The sequence below is a fragment of the Pleurodeles waltl genome, unplaced genomic scaffold (assembly GCF_031143425.1).
Source record: "Pleurodeles waltl isolate 20211129_DDA unplaced genomic scaffold, aPleWal1.hap1.20221129 scaffold_69, whole genome shotgun sequence".
Classification (NCBI taxonomy): domain Eukaryota; kingdom Metazoa; phylum Chordata; class Amphibia; order Caudata; family Salamandridae; genus Pleurodeles; species Pleurodeles waltl.
The window spans coordinates 2492086-2511385 of record NW_027150390.1 but is presented as its reverse complement, the minus strand read 5'-3'; the positions used below and the strand labels follow the sequence as shown (position 1 = coordinate 2511385).

Genomic DNA, 19300 nt, shown 5'->3' with positions numbered 1-19300 from the left:
CTAGAGGGGGAAGAGGAATCGGGTGATAAAGGACCCTATGGGACAGCACATAGTCCCTCCCAGTTTCATGTCAGGAGGAAGACAAGGAGTATTATAAGGAATACGTTCCACAATTTTTGACTTCCCAAGAGCAGCCATACCAGGAGAAGATGGTGTATATGCTGAGCTCCCTAATTTCTGTTCTGTAATTCATGTTGTCGGATTATAGAAAGAGATTTCCACCCACTGGAGAGATGGTGCTTCAACCATCTATGCCTGCTAGATCCCCAGCACCTCAATCAGCTCCAGAGGCCTACACCTTTGCCTCTCACAACAATCCAAACACCATCTACAGCTCTGCTCTATGATCCAGCTACCTCAGATGAAGAACATGAGGAGGGTGAACTCCACGAGGATCATACAGAATGGGAAGACTACATTCTCCCCACTCCATCATCTCCTTTACTCAAGAAAGTCGACTCACCTACTGAAGACATCAGAGGTTTTCATAATTTACTTGAAGCATGGACTACTTTTTGTATGACTTTAAAGAGCCATTCCAGAAAAGCATACGCTCCATGCTTATGGTCAGTTGCATATAGGAGGAAGGGTTAAAGGTGAAGCAAAACCCAGCGACAGTCACCGAAGTTCTTCCCCGCCCAGATAAAAAAAAAGCCCCGGAAAATGCTCCCTGACTGGTCACCCACACCCAGACTGTTATTGCTCAAAGGTGATCCAAGAACCCCTCCACCCCAATTTCAGCACCTCCTGACAAGGAGGGACGATGTTTAGACAATATTGGCAAATGTTTTCCATCAATGTCAAGTCTTACGGTGAGGGTGGCAAATTCTCTGGCGGTGCTGGGCAGATATGATAGGAAGTTATGGGCTAATTTTGCCCCATACATAGATCAGCTACCAGAGGAAGCCTAGCAAGAAGCAAAACTGATCTTGTAAGAGGGAGAGAGGACATCAGCAGAAATTATTGACTGCACAATGAATATTGCCTCCACCACATTATGTCAGCTTGCCGGCGCCACTCTGCTCAGAAGACAAGGCTAGTTAACGACTACGTCCTTCCGCCCGAGGGACAAAATAAGATCCTAGATAGCCCCTTTGATGGACACACCCTGATTGGCAAACATGTTGATAAAGGTCTCCAGGCAAAGAAAAACAATACTGAGACAGCTAAATCACTTTGCATACTGCAGTTCAGAAAGTCTTCCTTTCGTGAAGCCAGAGGTCGTGGAATGCCTTCCTATAGGGGAGGCTATCAACATTTCAGATACCCCATCTCCCAATAATTTCATCCACAATACACCTAAAGGCAACTTCCACAAGTGGCGTTCAACGGACTTGCCTCTAGAGGGTGACCAGCTCGTCAGGGAAAAACTTTGTTCGCCGACAATGATCTCTTCAAGGCTCCGGCTACCACTATACCTTCAGACTTCCGACTAGGGGGCTCAATTTCTTCATTCCTCCAGCGGTGGCAAGACATAACATCAGCCCAATGGGTCTTGGACATCGTTCAGTGAAGACACACACTAGAGTTTGTCCAGATTCCACCTCACAACTCTCCTCACAAATCCATTCACAAACCTCTCCATCAGCTCGAATTAAGGTCAACATCATGCTTCAGAAAGGAGCGATAGAGAAGGTCCCTCTTTCCCAAAAGTGAAAAGGATTCTACTCCTGCTTCTTTCTCATTCACAAAAAGTGGAAGTAATGGCGGCCTATTCTTGACCTCAGAGATTTAAACATCTATCTGAAGAAACAATCATTCTGCATGATAACGCTGCAGGATTTCCTCCTAGGCTGAGACCATGAGGATTATGTGTCCAGCCTAGATTTGAAGGACGCATTATTTCATATCCCGATCTACCTTCCTGACAGGCAATTCCTAAGATTCACGATAGCCGACAGCCACTACCAGTTATGAGTTCTATCTTTCGGTCTGAAATTGGCCCCATAATATTTACAATGTGCCTGGCACCTGTGGCGATATTCTAGAGAAAACAGAAGCACCAAGTCTTCCCGTACTTGGACGATTGGCTTGTCAAGGCAAAGTCCTTTCGAGCAGCCCAAAAAACGACAAGGATGTGTATTGAACTGTTCAATGACTTGAGCCTCACTCTCAATTGGAAAAAGTCCAATCCTCAGCCCTCGTGGACTACAACCTAGGGGCAAATCTGTACACCAAGTCCAACATTCCATGTCCCATGGCAGAAAGGCAACAGAAACTGATAGCTTTGGCAAAAGCCATTCAGAAAAGAAAATGCATTTCAGTAAGCCTCTACAAGTCGTTATTAACGATGATATCTTAGTGTGTCCCACTAGGACAGCTTTGCAGACTGAGGATGTGTTCCTTCCAAGAGGAGCTCAACCTCCAATGGGTTCAAGCTATAGGCGGTTTCGACGATCCGATCACTATCATTACAGTCATAATCAACATCCTAAATTGTTGGTTTCAGGAAAAACACTTGTTCCTGTACTCCAGAGGCCGCTCCTTTCACCCTCAACCACCTCTGTGGGTCATCACCACTGATGCCTCGCTAGAAGTTTTGGGAGTATTTCTTCAAGACCTATAGATCAGTGGCATGTGGCAAACACCTATTCGGAGTTCGCACATCAATTTCCTAGAGTTGAAAGCAGTTCATCTGGCCTAGCAAGCTTTCATTCCCAGGATTGCTAATTTAGAGGTGCTCATAAGGACGCACAATGCCACCACAATGTGCTACATGAACAAACAGGGAGGTACAAGATCTCGTCTCCTCTCTCAAGAAGCACAGGAATTTGGAATTGGGCCATCACACAATGAGTGCATCTACAAACAGAACATGTCCCAGGGAGGCAAAATGAAATAGCGGACACTTTCAGCTGATTGAAATCAGCTTGTCATTGAATGGGAGCTAGATCAGCAGGCAGTCTATCACATATTCTACCCATGGGAAACACCAAATCTCGACCTCTTCGCCAGCCCATCAAAAACAAAATGCTGATACTTCACAAGCTGGCTTCACCAGCAGGGATAATAGGGGAATACATTTTCGATGGTATGGTATGGAATCTTTTCTTACACCTGTCTGCCCATTCCTCTAATTCCAAAGGTTCTCGCCAAAATGAAGATCGAACCCTGTACACTGATCTTAATAGCTCTAACATGGCCTCACCAACACTCGTTCACAGAGCTTCTCCTGTTGTCAGTGAGACCTCACATCCCACTAAAGGTCTCCCCTTATCTCTTGACCATGAACAAGAGTCAAGTCTTGCACCTGAATCCAGATTCCCTTCACTTATCAGCAGGTCTCTTGAGCACAGTGAGTTCACCCATCTAAACATCCATCTGGAGTGCAGGAACAAACTCTTCAGGACCAGAGCTACCAGCACTAACAAAAATATTCCTGTAAGTGGAAGAGATTCTGTTTATGATGTCAACAACAACAGATACATCCACTATCTTCCTCACCGGAACAAATATTGCCCTGCCTATTGCACTTGGCACGATCAGGCCTAGCTCATGCCTCCATCAGGTTTCATCTGGCTGCCATTTCTTCTTTTAGACGCTCACATAATGTGATCCTCCAGACTCATAAAACAATTCCTAAAATGGCTCTTCATGGTCTTCCCACCATTCAGACCTCCCCCTCTTTCGTGGAATTTGAACACAGTCCTTGCATTGGAACCGATTCACAGATCCACTTTGAAGTTTCTATCCTGGAAGGTAGCCCTACTAGTGGCTCTCACATCAGCCAGACGGGTCAGTGCGATCCAAGCTCTGACGATTCAGGAATCTTTCTTACAAATGAGAGAAGATAGGATAATCCTACGTACAAACCCATGATTCATACCAAAGGTACCTTTGGCTGCCATATCAATGAGCCACTAATCCTGAAGACCTTCTTTCCAATTCCTTCAACACGAGTGGAAAGGGCTCTTCATTTCTGGATGTGAAAAGGTGCATCACGTTGCATGGGGGACATCGATTGGTGATCCTAACCTAATGGGATGCCCAAACAAGTGCTTATCTTGTGCATCGACAGAGTTTGGACAAAGACTTTTCAGTAGTCATGAGCACATTTGTATGAGTTGGGGGGCAGATGCAAGAAGAATCAGGGGAGGCTATCCGATTGACCTTTTTTGGTGTGAAAGTACAGAGAAAGGTTTGTTCCAGAGGCTTTTGAGGTGAGAGGAGATGTGCAGATGTATACAGCATCAGTCAGCTCACAGGCACCCTCAAATATGGCTTTAGTTCTATTAGAAGACATGCAGATGCGGTAAAGATAATTAGAACTTGCAAGCTGAAAAATAGCCTTTTTGTAGTCCAAAAGAACTTGGAGAAATTCAGATTTTCCTGATATGGCCCAGAGTCTGTGTTCGTTTACATCAAGTTTTAAGAGGTTTAAACACTGCCATCAATCAAGGGCTAGGAGGACATTGAATTAACTGAGTTGCCATTCTGTACGACGCAATAGAGTTGATAGCAAGCGACAACCATCATGCAGCATAGGTGACAATTTCATAATCATCCCCAGAGAGGAAAATCAGAGGCTTTCTGAAAGGCATTGTAGAATGAGACGAAATTCAAAGGACCTACAAAGAATCTTTGGTGCATGATTATGAAAGAACCTGATAGTAAACAGATAGGAATTGGGCTGTGTTTCAGATATGTAAATCACGTTGGGCTCTGGCGGAAAAAAAGCCAGCTAGAATAAGTTTAATTTGGGCTACAGACCTAGGGCTTGATTTATACGTTGCCAGGAAGGGAACTCCGTCGCTAAAGACCTTAAGTGTGGCCACGACGGAGACAACTCCTTCTCAACTTGGCCAAACTTCTCCAACAACCCTGTGGAGTAAAGGCTGTCAGAGGCTGAACTGTCATTTGTCCCTCCTAATTTTGATGGGCGAAATGATAAGTACGTTTTCACTGGCCATCACAACCAGGAGGACCATTTAGTAATTTTTCACTGCCCCTTACCGCTAGTAAGGGGCAGTGAAAAATTACTAAATGGTCCTCTCACCATGGGAAAGGACTCCCAGGGCTAGGGGAGCACCTTGTTCTAAACAGTAAAATGCATTCACAGCAACCTCTGTGACTGCAGTCCTGGCAATGCTTAGTGAATGACCGTCAGATTGGTTTCAATTTGACTCCTACCTTATAAGTCTGGCGGGTGGTCCCTCTGACAGGACAATGGAGTAATTTGGTGGAACAATGATGGGCTATCTTCCCAAATATAAATCAGCCCCTAGACATGATTCACTTAAATGTAAGTTCACCAATGGATGCTGCAGGAGCCCCGCGTAGGTATTTGGTTGTATTAGAATTAGGGTGATTGTTAATTGTTAACATTTCGAAACCTCATAATAGGTAGAGGATACAAATTTTTCTCTGAAAACTACAGCTAATCATTGTGTCCCTGAACCAAAAGGCAGTCACATTGTCAGTATAAAAGCAATGGGTATTTGAAGGCTTGGTTAACCATCACATTGCCACAAAATGCCTCACACATATATGTTGTATTAGAAAGGTATATCTAGTAACCAATACTTGGTATAGTTTTGTAACTGCAATGCAACTACTGGTATTTCTAAGAAGACTAATAGCATGCATTTTTCTTCTGTGTTCATTACTTGCAATATGCGCACTTGAATCCTGAGCCCATATTTACCACTGCATAATTTGACAACCTTCTAGCAAAGTTTAGGTTCCTTTAGTCTACTATGTAGACTGTGGGCATATTTATCATATTTTCACACAGTGCAGCACAGCAAGTAACCTTGCTGAGCTGCATGCCAGGGAAAAAGCAGGAATGTGCTGTATTTAAGGCATACGGCACGTTCCTGACTTTTCTCCCTGATCTGGCACAAAATGGGCTGCCTAGCGCCAACGCAGGCACCCGTGTACCATGGTGCAATGGTGGCTGTCTTGCATGCAGGATTGTTTTTGTGCAACAAGGGACACCTTGGAGGCATCTTCCTAAGAGGCATGTTCCTCTTTTTTGGCTTAAGAACATCATGAGAATAAAGGAAATGTATGCTCTTAACAAGCATGATGTTCTTAAGCCAACCTTTATTCCACACACTTAAGAACAATATGAGACTAAAGGAAATTTGCAAGCTCTTTTGTCTGGAATCTACTTTATTTTGGATTTAACACTGCCATTTGACCATCGTCTGGAGCAGTGTAATTAATCTTTTCCCATAGAGTCTTAAATTAACACGATGTGAATACGAACTGCCTTCTCATTGGTTGGTGTTTTGGACTTTAGATGTATGTAACCACCCAAGTGAATCATGTACTCCCCGTAACCTCTCTACTGTGAACCATGTACTCCCCGTAAAAACTCTCTACCTAGCCACAACATCCAGGGGCAGACTGCCCCATCTCCAGCTAGTCTGACAATAACACCAACTACAGCCCTGATTAAGAAAGTAGCTAATATCCCAATTATCGACCAACTCTCTCTCAAGAGATATATGAAGATAAAAGTAGCTCTAAAAGTAGATATAAATGAAACTCTCTCATTATTCTCCTCAAACAAATGCAACTTCACATCTTACTTTGAACACTGGTACATCTGATTATGAATCAGGCTCCCCAAAACCCCTGCCTACAAAGATCAAACTTCAAGTCCAGTCAAGAACCACATGCAGACCCTTCAGACATCCCATGTGGAATCCAACATATAGATAATGGGTCTCCCAGCACATGCCAGTCACTCTAGGGGTTAGCAGGAAGGTCAAACTTACCTGTTTTGGAAAACACAGCCCTAATACTTGGCGATGGAATTTAAGACTACTTGGTCCATATTCACGAGAATGAACTCTTCAAGAGAGCATACATCTCCACAGAGCATAGTACAAACACCATATCAACACAAATTCTATCATCTGATAACAGCATCTTCATAGACTTTGTGCTTGTAATCAAAGGCAACACTGCACATAACTAACAGACAACACTGGGTCCATCCTTTAGCTAACCAACTCTGACAATAGCAGCCACCAGACCCAAGCTTCCATTCGAGTCAGCTTGTCCATCATCTCCAGATTCTCTTGTCATTTGTTTTACGTGCATCCATTAACTTTTCTCTTCCTATTCCTCCTCCGCTACTACCACTAATAATACTACTACTGCTATTAATAGTAATAATATTAATAATAATAATAATAATAATGCGAAGAAGAAAAATAAGATGGAGAAGCAACTTCTCGCGCTGGACTACATCTCCTAATTTGGACAACTCTGTATCAAGGAAAGGCAGCTTTTTAACATCATTGTGCCTTTTATAAAAGACCTCTTGTCAGTGGATGAGACCTACAGAGCATCATCAAATAGTAAATAACCACTGCCTGATGAGCCATCGTCTTTCTTCAATCATGTAGCCCCGGTAGAGGCAACAACAAATTCACGACATATGGAATATTAACACAATATGATTCAAATAGCCATCTCTTACTTTGTCACATCTGTTTTCTCAGAGAAGGTCCAGCAGGAGCTAGATGCAGTCATTGGATCTCTCCAGAAAATCCAGTATGAAGATTACCAGAAGCTGCCATACACAAATGCTGTGATCCACGAGGTCCAGCGCTACAGCAACATTGTTTCAGTTGGGCTTGTGCGTCAGTGTGTGAGGTCGGCAAACATACAAGGTTTCCATATTGAAAAGGTAACATATTGCATGTCGATGTATGGTGTCTTCTTTTTAAGTCAAACTGGTGTTCTACCACAATATGGAAGTTTAGTAGTGAGCAGAAGGTATATCAACTTCACAATATTGACCAGCAACATATCATTAAGGTTCGTAGACATATTGTTAAGAATAGTAAAACCTGTACTTACCTATATATGCTCACCTTGAATAGATTGTGGAGGCAGTATATAAGGAGGTTGCTATTGATCTCAATTTTGTGTTATGCAACCACCAAGCTGTAGGAGGCTGGCCGGGTTTGTAGTGAGTACCAAAGGTACTTACACCTTATACCAGGTCCAGTTATCCCTTATTTGTGAAATGTAGTCAGTGTCTAGAAGCCAGGCTGGCTATGGGTAGCTGTAGCTGAGCAGCCATGGCTCATCTAGGAGACATGCAAAGCTCATGCAATACCACTGTAGTCACACAGCACTTACACACATGAAAGAAAATACTCAGGTGGTCATTTAAACATTGGCGGTAAAAGCTGCCTACTTCCAGATGACAGCCTCCAAAAGAACGCCACTGCGGCTACCATCCGTCCGCCAGACTATGAGCACTGCCGGACGTCCGCCACAAGGGTGGAAATCAGGCAGTGATCAGACTGGCGGATGGTGGTAAGCTGGCACTGCTACCACCAACACCGCCACGCCAGTTGAACGCCCCAGCTGTATCATGATCTGTGATACAGCCTGGTGGTGCTCAGCTGGCAGGGTGGTGCTGGTGGTAGTAGCACTCCTTCCTGTTTCCTGCCCGATGGCCTCCCAGGAGCAAGAAAGGTAATCGTCTGACAGCGGAGGGGGGCGGGATGGGGGCGTGTTATGCATGTGTGTGTGTATGTCTGGAAGAATGTGTGTATAACTGCATGTAAGTTAATGGGTGTATGTGTGGTGTGAGTCTGTGTGCGGGTATGGGGGTGGGAGGCTGTGTGGAAGAATCAGAGGGGGTGGGGGGCTTAGTGTGAGTATGGGGTGGGGGCTTACTGTGGGTATGGAGCGGGGGGTTAGTGTGTGTATGGAGGGGTGGGGGGCTGAGTTTGGATGGAGGGGGTGTCAGGTGAGTGTTGGTGGGGTGGGGGAGCCACCTACTGGTGACAGGGAAGGAATTACCTGGGGCTGCGGAATCACGGCCCGGCAGCTCATACCGCCATGGCGGTATGAATGGTAAATTGGCGTGTTGGCTGCAGCCAACCTGCTAATCTCATGATGTGGCGGTATGTACCTCCAGCCTGTTGGTGGTACTACCACCACATTAACACTGGCAGTTGAAGACTGCCAGGGACATAATAAGGGCCACAGTGGTACAAAAATAAAGGTACTTTATTTTTTAGGGACACAATGCCAAAAATACCTTAGAAACTATACTCCCTTAGGAGGTAAGTAATATACACAGTATATATACTAGAATGCAGAAATAGCTGTAAAAACGTTAGAAAACAGTGCAAATAGTAAAAAAAATCACAATATGTTGCAATGGCCCTAGGGGGAACACAAACCATATACTTAAATAGTGGAATGCGAAAGTCGGTTTCCCACCTAGGCAAGGGTATTGTGTAGAGGGGCGCTGGAAGTGTAAGAAAACACCAAAGGTAAGTAACAGAACCCACCCCAAAGCCCAGGAAAACAGGATTAAATCACAGTTTCCTAGAACACACAAGATGTGATAAAAGATAATGCAAGAACCAGAAGAGACTGCAAGACACCAACAATGGATTCCTGGGCCTGAACACCTGTGGAAGAAGGGGACCAAGTCCAAGAAGCACTGAAGAGTCCAGGGAGAACAGGAGCCCCTTCTAACCCGGATGAAGGTGCAAAAAAAGAACCGCCGGTGAGGAAGAAAAGTTAGTACCGCACCCAAGAAGATGTATGCAGGTTCCTGGTTGCTGCAGATGATGTCCTGGATGGATGATTGCAGTCTGGTTTTTGTTGCTGGATTCCTCCAGTGGAAAATGGCGCTGCTCGGGACCAGGAGGGACCTGGTGGCCTAAACCCAGAAGAGGAAGACAGAGGGGGATCTCAGCAACTCAGAGAGCCCTCAGAAGACCAGGCAGCGTGCACAGGAGTCTCACAGCACAGGGACAAAGAAGGTGGAAATGGAGGCCCACACAGCATGAGACAAAGGGAACCCACGCCACCGGAGAACCACTCAGGAAGCTGTGAGTCATAGGATGGAGTGCTGGGGGCCTGAGCTGTGCTGTGCACGAAGAGCTTCATGGAAGGTTACACACAAGCCTTGGCAACTGCAAGTCACGCGGTGCACGGGGGTACTGTCTTGCGTGGGAGGTAAGCTCTTTCCTCCACCAAAGTTGGACAGATGGACCTTGGGACTGTTGGGGTCACTTTAGTCCCCCACATGTGTTGCTGCATCCACACTTGTCATCAGGAGAGGGGACACCCGCCACTGGTCATCACTGCAGAGGGGTGCCTGCTGAAGCAGGGAAGTGACTCCTTCACTTCAAGGGAGATTCATTTGCTTCTTCTGGTGCATGCTGAAGACAGGCAGTGCTCAGAGGATAGGCGACCTGGAAACAGTTGCAGTTGCTGAAGATACAATGTTGCAGAAGTTATCTTTGCTTCTTTGTTGCAGTTTCTAGAGTTTCTAGAGGGTCCAGATGCAGTTTCCTTGGTAGAAGATGAAGTCTTGCAATCCGAATCTGAGGAAACACCCAGAGGAGAGACCCTAAAGAGCCCTGAAAGGGGAAATGATCAGCTAAACAGATAAGCACCTATCAGGGGAGGGCTCTGACATCACCTGCTGGCACTGGCCACTCAGATGCTCCCAGAGTGCCCCACCACCTTGGAATCCAGGATGGCAAAACCCAGGTACACTCTGTAGGAGCTTTAGGTATCACCTCCGGGGTGGTGATGGACAGAGGAGTGGTCACTCCCCTTTCCTTTGTCCAGTTTCACGCCAGAGCAGGGACTGGGGGTCCCTGAACCGGTGTAGACTGAATTATGCAAGGAGGGCACAAACTGTTCCCTTCAAAGCATTTCCAGAGGCTTTTGGTGTCTATCCCTCCCAAGCCTGTAACACCTATTTCCAAAGAGAGAGAGGGTGTAACACCCCTCTCCCAAAGGAAATCCTTTGTTCTGCCTTCCTGGGCCTGAGCTGCTCAAGCAACAGGAGGGCGGAAACCTGTCTGAGAGGTGGCAGCAGCTGGGTCTGCCTGGAAAACCACAAAAGGCTGTAATGACAATACGGGGGGTCCTCTAAGGAGCCCCCAGAGTGCATGGAATCATACAACCAATTCTTGCAAAAGCATTGGGGTATGATTCCAACAAGTTTGATACCAAACATGCCTACATTGGGAGTTACCAGTGTGTTTCTGGACATAGGTAGTGATCTATGTCCAGCACACGTGTAAAATGGCGTCCCAGCACTCACGAAGTCTGGGAAAATGGTCCTCGGGGTTGTGGGGGCACCTCTGCTAGTGCAGGGGTGCCCTAACACACAGGTAGTCTTCACCCTGCCCTCAGGACGGGAGGGCCTGCTATAGGGGTGACTTATAAGTGACCTGGTGCAGTGTAAATTGCAGTAAAAGGGTGCATGCACCTTTTCACACAGGCTACAATGGCAGTCCTGCTCCCTATTGGCGCCAAAACCAATGTTGCCCCATGGATCCCCAATGCCCTGGGTACCTATGTCCCATATACTAGGGACTTCTAAGGGGACACCAGTATGCCAATTGTGGGTGAAATAGCGTAACTACTGGGGTCCTGATTAGCAGGATCCCAGCAGACACAGTCAAACACACTGACAAACAGGCCAAAGGGAGGGGGGGGTAACCATGCTAGAAAGAAGCCACTTTCCTACATAGTCCTTTTTTCAAAATGACTCTGATAGAACACTAAACTGATGGGCCTAGGGCCTTTAGGTTTATGTCTATCTTAACACGACTTTGTAGAGGAACCAGGGACTCCCATCTCGACAACAGGGAGCGATTCAAGCATGTGAATCTATGAAAGATTCCAATACTGGAGAACTATAGTTAACAGGCAAGTAACTTATTTTCTTCTGTGACAATATTCAAACTGAGATACAGTGCTGCATGTGAAGCACCCCATTGCCCATGTGCCTAGGTCTGCCCTCTGTAGGTATTGTAGTAAATAAATAAACAAGTTAATTGAAGTCGACTCGTCGACTCTGTATGTAACATGTAGACTCCATATTGACCTCGACACTGTGCTGCCTTGCCCATATGTGTAGGAAGTGCCAATGTAACATGTTTGCCAGATTCCGTTATTAGTATGCTACCTTCTGCATAGTCAAAGAGATATTTAGGGGCATATTTAACTCTGTTTGCACCGGATTTGCTTAATTTTTTTGTACGCAAATCTGGCACAAACACAACTCCATATTTATACTTTGGTGCTAGAGCCATCTAGCGCCAAAATCCATGGAGTTTGAGTCATTTTTTAGCGTGGACACCTACCTTGGGCTAATGATATGCAAGGTAGGTGTTCCCTTCCAAAAAATGACTCTATGGCATGTGCGCCTTATTTATCCTCCCGCAACAGTTTGACGCACAAGAGGAGGCGGGCCTTAAAAAATGGCGCCCAGCCTGATTTGCGCTGTTTTTTAACGCCTGGGTGAGGGAAGGCGTTAAGGGACCTGTGGGATCATTTGCATGGTTTCCGACCATGAATGCAGTTCACAGGTGCCCTTGCCTGCCCCCAGGGACACCCCATGCCACCCTAGCCCACACCTGGAGGACAACCATGGATGGGGGGGACACATCTACGGTAAGTAGAGGTAAGTAATTTTTTATTTTATTTTAGGTGGCATAGAGGGGCCTAACTTGGGCCCCCCTACAAGCCACTGTGCCCAAAGGCCATGCCCAGGGGACTGAAGTCCCCTGGGCATGGCCATTGGGCAGGGGGGTATGACTCCTGTCTTTGCTAAGACAGGAGTCATTTCCATGGGGGTTGTTTGTCAAAAAATTACGGTAGTCAGGTTAGAGTATTTTTTTTTTACTCTAACCTGATTTGCACCATTCTTTGACGCACAACCCCCAGTTTTTCCTACGCCTTTGCTGCCCGGTTAGAGTAATTTATTTTGACGCTAACCATGCCGCAGTGCCGGCTACCGCCATTCCTTAAATATGACGCCCTGCTAGTGTGTTTGAATGGCGGTGTTAAACTTTTTGACGCAAACCTGCGCTGGCGAAGGTCTGCATCAAAAAGTATAAATATGGCCCTTAGCCTCCAAAGCATGGACTGCCGTCAAAGCTGCTTTGGAGAATCAATAGACTAACTACTCACTACCTTATGGCCATGTCCAGCCAAGATTGCGGCAGGGAGATCTGAACCATTCTTAAACTTCATTGTGAACAGTGGGAACAGTGAGAGCAGAAAGAAGTGTACCTTTTGTTTGCAATTTAATGGGGCGCAAAACCACAATGTATCTTACAAAAAGTGACTCTCATCCTCTCATAGGGTGCAATCATTCTGCCAAATTTAACCTCAGTTCTGCACGACCCCACACACTGGGAAACACCGAAGATGTTTAACCCAGGCCATTTCCTGGACAAGGAGGGGAACTTTATCAAGAAGGATGCATTCATTCCATTCTCTATAGGTACCACATGCCTGCTCAGAATGTGAAAATGTAGCAACATTTGCTAATGACATGAGTACAGCTATTCCTTACAATCTCATTCCAGGTCACCGAGCTTGTGCAGGGAAGCATCTAGCCAAGATGGAACTCTTTATATTCTTCACCAGCATTCTCCAAGCATTTACACTGCGGCTACCCAAAGGAGTGAAGGAGGCTAGCTTTGACTACACGTTCGGTACTACGCTTCAGCTGCTTCCCTACCAGATCTGCGCACACCCACGATAGATGGTGGATCTCAGACCATCTCCACCTGCAACGGTCTTAAAGGAATTATGGACAGTGATGAAAAATCCATTCAGACATCACATTCACCATGGAAAGTTCATAAGAAGCTTAGCTTTGGTAACACACGCTTTGTCCTAGTCTATCAATACCCTGAGACAATCAACTCATTCGCTCTTGCTTAGGCTACTGTGTAATAATGTGTCCTCCATAGTCGATAATAAAATATGTAACTCTTCCACGGATCCATAATGCATCTTCGAAGTTGCAGCAGCATGCTGTAGCATTGCGCAACAGGAACAGCCTGAATATTGTTGTAAATAAATGGATTTAAGAACTGCTTATGGATTCTATCTCATGTGTGGGAGAATCCTTTAAAGGCAGATGTAGTTGAAAAGCATGTAGAGATGTCTATCAATATTCAGATCAGTCGGATATGGGGTTCACTCACCCATCTTACAGATGTGCCAGTATAGAGATGGTGACCAGATTCCTCACTTTATCTATCATCTCTCTACAGATTGTCTTTGTTGTTTCATCATAGCTCTCTTACGGCCAGATGTACGAATGTCCTGAATTGCGACTCGCAAATTGCGAGTCAGAATGATTCGCAATTTGCGACTCGCAATTCAGGATGCAGGATGGTGTCCCTGACCCCATCTGTGACTCGCAAGGGGGTTGCAAAGGCCCACCTCATTAATATTAATGAGGTGGGTCGCAATTTGCGACCCCCTTGCAACTCACAGAACTCACAGGGATGGTGGTCTGCTGAAGACAGCAGACCACCGTGTCTGTGACTGCTTTTAAATAAAGCAGTTTTTTTTTTTTTTGTAATGCAGCCCGTTTTCCTTAAAGGAAAACGATATGCATTACAAAATGAAAAAATGTTTTCCAGGCCATTCACTAAGAGGAAGGGGTCCCATGGGGACCCCTTCCCTTTTGCGAATGGGTTACCACCAGTGTGACACTGGTGGTAACTGCGATTGTTTTGCGACCGCATTTGCGGTCACAAAGCAATGCAGCATCTCGCTGCGACTCGCAATTAGGAAGGGGAACACCCATTCCTAATTGCGACTCGCAGCCCTGTTTTGCGAGTCGGTAACCAGGTTACCAACTCGCAAAATGGGAATTGGGCATCGCAATGTGAGTTTTGCACGTCACAAACAGCGAAAAACCTTTCCTACATCTGGCCCCTAATGACGCTCTTTTCTCGCCTTACTAGGTTTTCCCACACCTCCTGCTTTTCCTTCTCAGCAGTAGTCTCTTTCTTTTTAAGTGACAATGCCACAGCACCCATGATTAATCATGGCTAAATCTAAGTAACAGAGCAAGCACTGATAGAAGCTACATGGAAAAACTATCTCACATCTCTCATTATCCCCAAAGATCCACTCCTCCTGCTTGTTTCCAGCATTCACCATTCGGCTGTATGGCTGAACACTGAGGACACAAATATCACGGGACCAAAATATTGTGGGCAAAGTATTGAGAAGGTAAGTGCATATCGGAAAGTATGGATTTACTATTCCTAACTTCTACCTAACTTGGGACGTTATCAGTAGGTTCTGAATTTACTCGCACAAAACCAGAGAAATTCAGCAGTTATAGTTAGAGCTATTTGAGGTGACTATAACTCGCAGCCTAACATAACTATAACTTGCACCCCCACCATGCACAGTTTTTTCTTCAATAATTTGACTTCTAATGTTTCCTTGATATTTTTATTGATGTGATAAAAGTTATCATGAGTTCTGTAATATCTGAGGTAATTAGCAGTGCATGGTGAGGGTGCGAGTTATATTACCTTAGGCTGCATCCCCTGAGGCCCACTATTATTCCATGAGGGGTGTGCGTGGCCTCCTTCCCCCGGCTGATTTTGGTCCTGGGGACCCCATTCCCCGGGGCATAATAATTTATTTTGGGGGAGTGGGAGGGGGGTTGTGCGGGCCTTTATTCCCTTGCAGATTTCGGACCCAGGGACCCGATCCCCAGGGCCCAGCTTCACTATTTTGTTTCTGGAAGGGTGGCGCGCAGCCCCCCCTCCCCATCTGATCTTGGCCCTGAGGAGCCCATTCCCCGGGGCCCAGCCATCTGTCCTGGGTGCCCCGCTCCCTAAGGTAACTATAACTGGCGCCCTCGCCATGGACTGCTAATTACCCCACAAATTACAGCACTCATGACATCTTTCATAACATCATTGATAATGTCACTGTGACATCGGCAGTAAAATTATTGATCAGATAACTGTGCATGGTGGGGCCGCAAGTTATAGATACCTTAGGGTGCAAGTTACAGTTACTTGAAAGAACTCTAACTTTAACTGCTGAATTTCTATGGTTCTGTACGAGTAAATTCAGAACATAACTATAATGTCCCTGTAACCTTTGGTTTTTAAAGTGAATTTCTAATTGTTTTGTAATTCTATTTCCTAACTATAACGTCCCTGTAAGCTTTGGTTTTTTTCAGTGAATATATATATATACTGTATATATATATATATATATATACTGTATATATATATATATATATATATACATATATATATATATAAATACAATTTCTCTCTTAGGGAATATCCGTTTATAGTCATAGGCACTGAATAGATCCACCCACTTGTGGGGATCACGGGCACTTTTCCATAGTGTATCTTCTTAAGTGTAGTAATTTGCCCTTCTTCACGAAGGCCCTTAGAAACACTTGAGAGAAGGACATTATGCAGCCTGTAGGAACAGGCTACAATGGCCAAATTCTTCAGATTGTTCTTAAAAAAGGGTCAAGAAGCCCATATATATATCGATATATATATCATTTAAAGCCAATACTCTCACCTATTTATTAGGCGCCCCGGGGCAAGTGGGTAGATAACTGTGCTCAGTACAGAGGATGGTGCGCTTATATCAGATGAGAAATACCTCATCACCCTGCAGTCTGATAACAATGGACAAGCTAGTGCAGGTGATGAAAAGCCTACCCAGCGGCAAAGCACCAGGACAGGATGGACTCACAGTTCAGTTTTACAAGGAATATGGTCATCTATTGGCCTCTCACCTGCTGCCATGTTTGAGGAGACAGACGAGAAGTGAGAGCTCCCACTCCACCCTCTGAGAGGCCTTCATGACCACAATATTGAAAACCAATAAAGTCATGGATAAATCTCATTAATATCATCCATTATCCTTAGTAAATATTGACAACAAAATACTAGCCAAGTATTCTCCAATTGGGTGGTGCCAATACTTCCCATCATAGTGCGACCAGATACGTCATGATTTATACTTTTGCCAGATGCAGCCAAGGCCTTTGATTTGCTTGCAATGAAATACATATTTAGCCTTCTGACAAGACTGACAAGACCAGGCTTTTGCACCATATCTTTTAATTGGATGAGGCTCTTGTACCAAAGTACCATCACCTGTATAAGGCAAAATAGTCTCTTTGGCACATTTGGTGATCACAAGGATACAAGCAGTAAGGATGCCCGCTATTGCAACATCATGCTGAAAGGGGGCTCAGTTTCCTGGTATCTTTTTCAGCCGACTACATCACATTGAATGTTGGGAGCCCTGACAACAACATTGAATCACCAATCCAAGATTTTTTCAGATGTCTCCCACTACCAGGGATTTCCATAAACTGGGCCAAGTCAGATCTCTCCCCCTTGACAAAGGCTACTGCCAGGTGTGACCTAGTGTACCCGCTCTGCTGGTGCGACTCCTCTGTAAAATACTTGAGTATATGGATTGTTAGGGACATTGGCCTGGTCCTGCAAAAAATCTATGGCACAACAATGACCTATATAGAGGATTAAATAGATGGATCAAACTTCAGTTGTGGCTCTTCAAAAGAGGCGCCACCCCACCCCCCAATGCCTTGAGACCATCATGGGTGAGTAACCGTGCTTTACAAAAACTGTTTGATTGATTGATCATTGGAGGGTAGCCTGGGACTGGCAGAATAGTTGTTTTATCAAAGGTTTAAAGCCTAGTCACGAATATCCACATCCCATTAAATAAATCCTTTTTCCAGAGTCTGAAAACTAACATCACCCACCTAATACGAGTGAGTAAGCAGTCTAGGTTGAACTGGGAGGTCCTGACAATTCCGTTCGAGCAGGGGGGCCTTGCTGACACCCACAGTTTATACACTCCTAGCAGTTCCCCAACTCCACATCTAGGAGCAGGGTGGTGATACATCGGCCCGCCCAAGACCAGTGACTGGCTACCGAACTTGTTCTACTGAAGGTAGCAGCTACGTATCTACTGGGACCTTATGGACCCAAGTCCAGGTCGAGAGACGTATGAGCCCCCTTTCAAACCTACTTACTACGAGTCAGTGCTAAAATGAAGAAAAAAAAAGATTGCAGAAAGCAAGGAGGAGTTAATGCACCCCAAGATGGTGCACACATCCCTGTAGCTATAGCAAAACCTATTTTCACTGAGACAGCTGCCTCACTGACATAATACTGATACTAATGCAGTGCCAACTATTGTAATAAGCAGAGCGAGGTGCTGCACGGCAGAGACAGTATGCTGCCAAATACTGCTGGAAGCATTTTGGCCCAGATTTAAGAGGGCCTGGCTATATCTAACAACACATTAGCATAATGTTTTCACGTTAATGTAACGTTAGATGGCCAAAAATGCTGCGCCATATCAACAAAGTGGCGCAATGCATGCATTGCACCACTTTGCAACCCTTTGCGCCACATTATGCATGCGCCATGGGCTGTAAAATGGCGCAAAGAAATCTAAAAGATTTCTTTGCACCATTTCTTTGCGGCATTTTTAACACCTGCACAGAGCAGGCGTTAAAAGGAGGCACGTGTAGGAGGCTGGCCTGGTTTGTAGTAGGTACCTAAGGTACTTACACCTTATACCAGGTCTAGTTATCCCTTATTAGTGAAATGTAGGCAGTGTCTAGCAGCTAAGGCTGTCTAGGGGTAGCTGTAGCAGAGCAGCCAAGGCTGAACTAGGAGACATGCAAACTCCTGCAATACCACTATAGTTACACAGTACTCATGCACAATAAAAGACAAAATTCATTGTTACCAAAAATAAAGGTACTTTATTTTAGTGACACAAGGCAAAAAATATCTTAGAGGCAATACTCCTTCTGGAGGTATGTATTATACACAATATGTACACTAGTAACCAAAATCAGGTAAGTAAACAGTCATAGAATAGTGCAAACAGTAGAAAAAACAATAGATTGCAATGGGCCTAGGGGAAACACAAACCATATACTAAAATAGTGGAATGCGAATGTTGAATTCCCTCCTAGGCAAGTGTAGTGTGTAGAGGGGCACTGGGAGTGTAGAAAAACACTAAAGGTAAGTAAAGTATCCCTCCCCAGAGCCCAGGAAAGCAGGAGTAATGTACAGCAAGTTTCCTCAGAACACACTACAAGTCGTGATGAAGAATTATGCAAGAACCAGGCACGACTGCAAGCAACATACAATGGATTCCTGGACCTGAAGACCTGTGGAGAGGGGAGACCAAGTCAAGAAGTCGAATAAGAGTCCAGGAAGAACAGGAGCCCCTGCCAACTTGGAAGAAGGTGCAAAAGTGGATTCTCCGGTTAGAAGAAAAGTACGGAAATGCACCAAAGAAGATAGCTGCGGGTTCCTGCTTGGTGCAAGAGATGTCCCATGTCGAGTTGTTGGAAACAGGCTGTCTGCGTCGCTGGAATCCGCCAACAAGCCTTGGTTCAAGCAAGTACGCGGTTTGCGTCAAAGAGGAGCTGTCTGGACCCAGGAGGGACCTGGGGGTCTCAAAACAGACTGAGGAGACAGAGGGG

The 19300-nt window shown here is 45.3% G+C and overlaps 1 protein-coding gene across 1 annotated transcript in view; it reads left to right on the top strand.

Moving 5' to 3' along the window:
• LOC138279164 (cytochrome P450 2J5-like) overlaps nt 1-13507 on the top strand; it is a 117018-nt gene extending 103511 nt beyond the window's left edge. The window contains exons 7-9 of the mRNA XM_069219385.1: nt 7458-7645; nt 13102-13243; nt 13329-13507. Of these exons, the coding sequence (XP_069075486.1) occupies nt 7458-7645; nt 13102-13243; nt 13329-13507 (509 nt within the window). The remainder of the gene's footprint in view (nt 1-7457; nt 7646-13101; nt 13244-13328) is intronic.
• The last annotated feature ends 5793 nt before the right edge of the window (nt 13508-19300 follow it).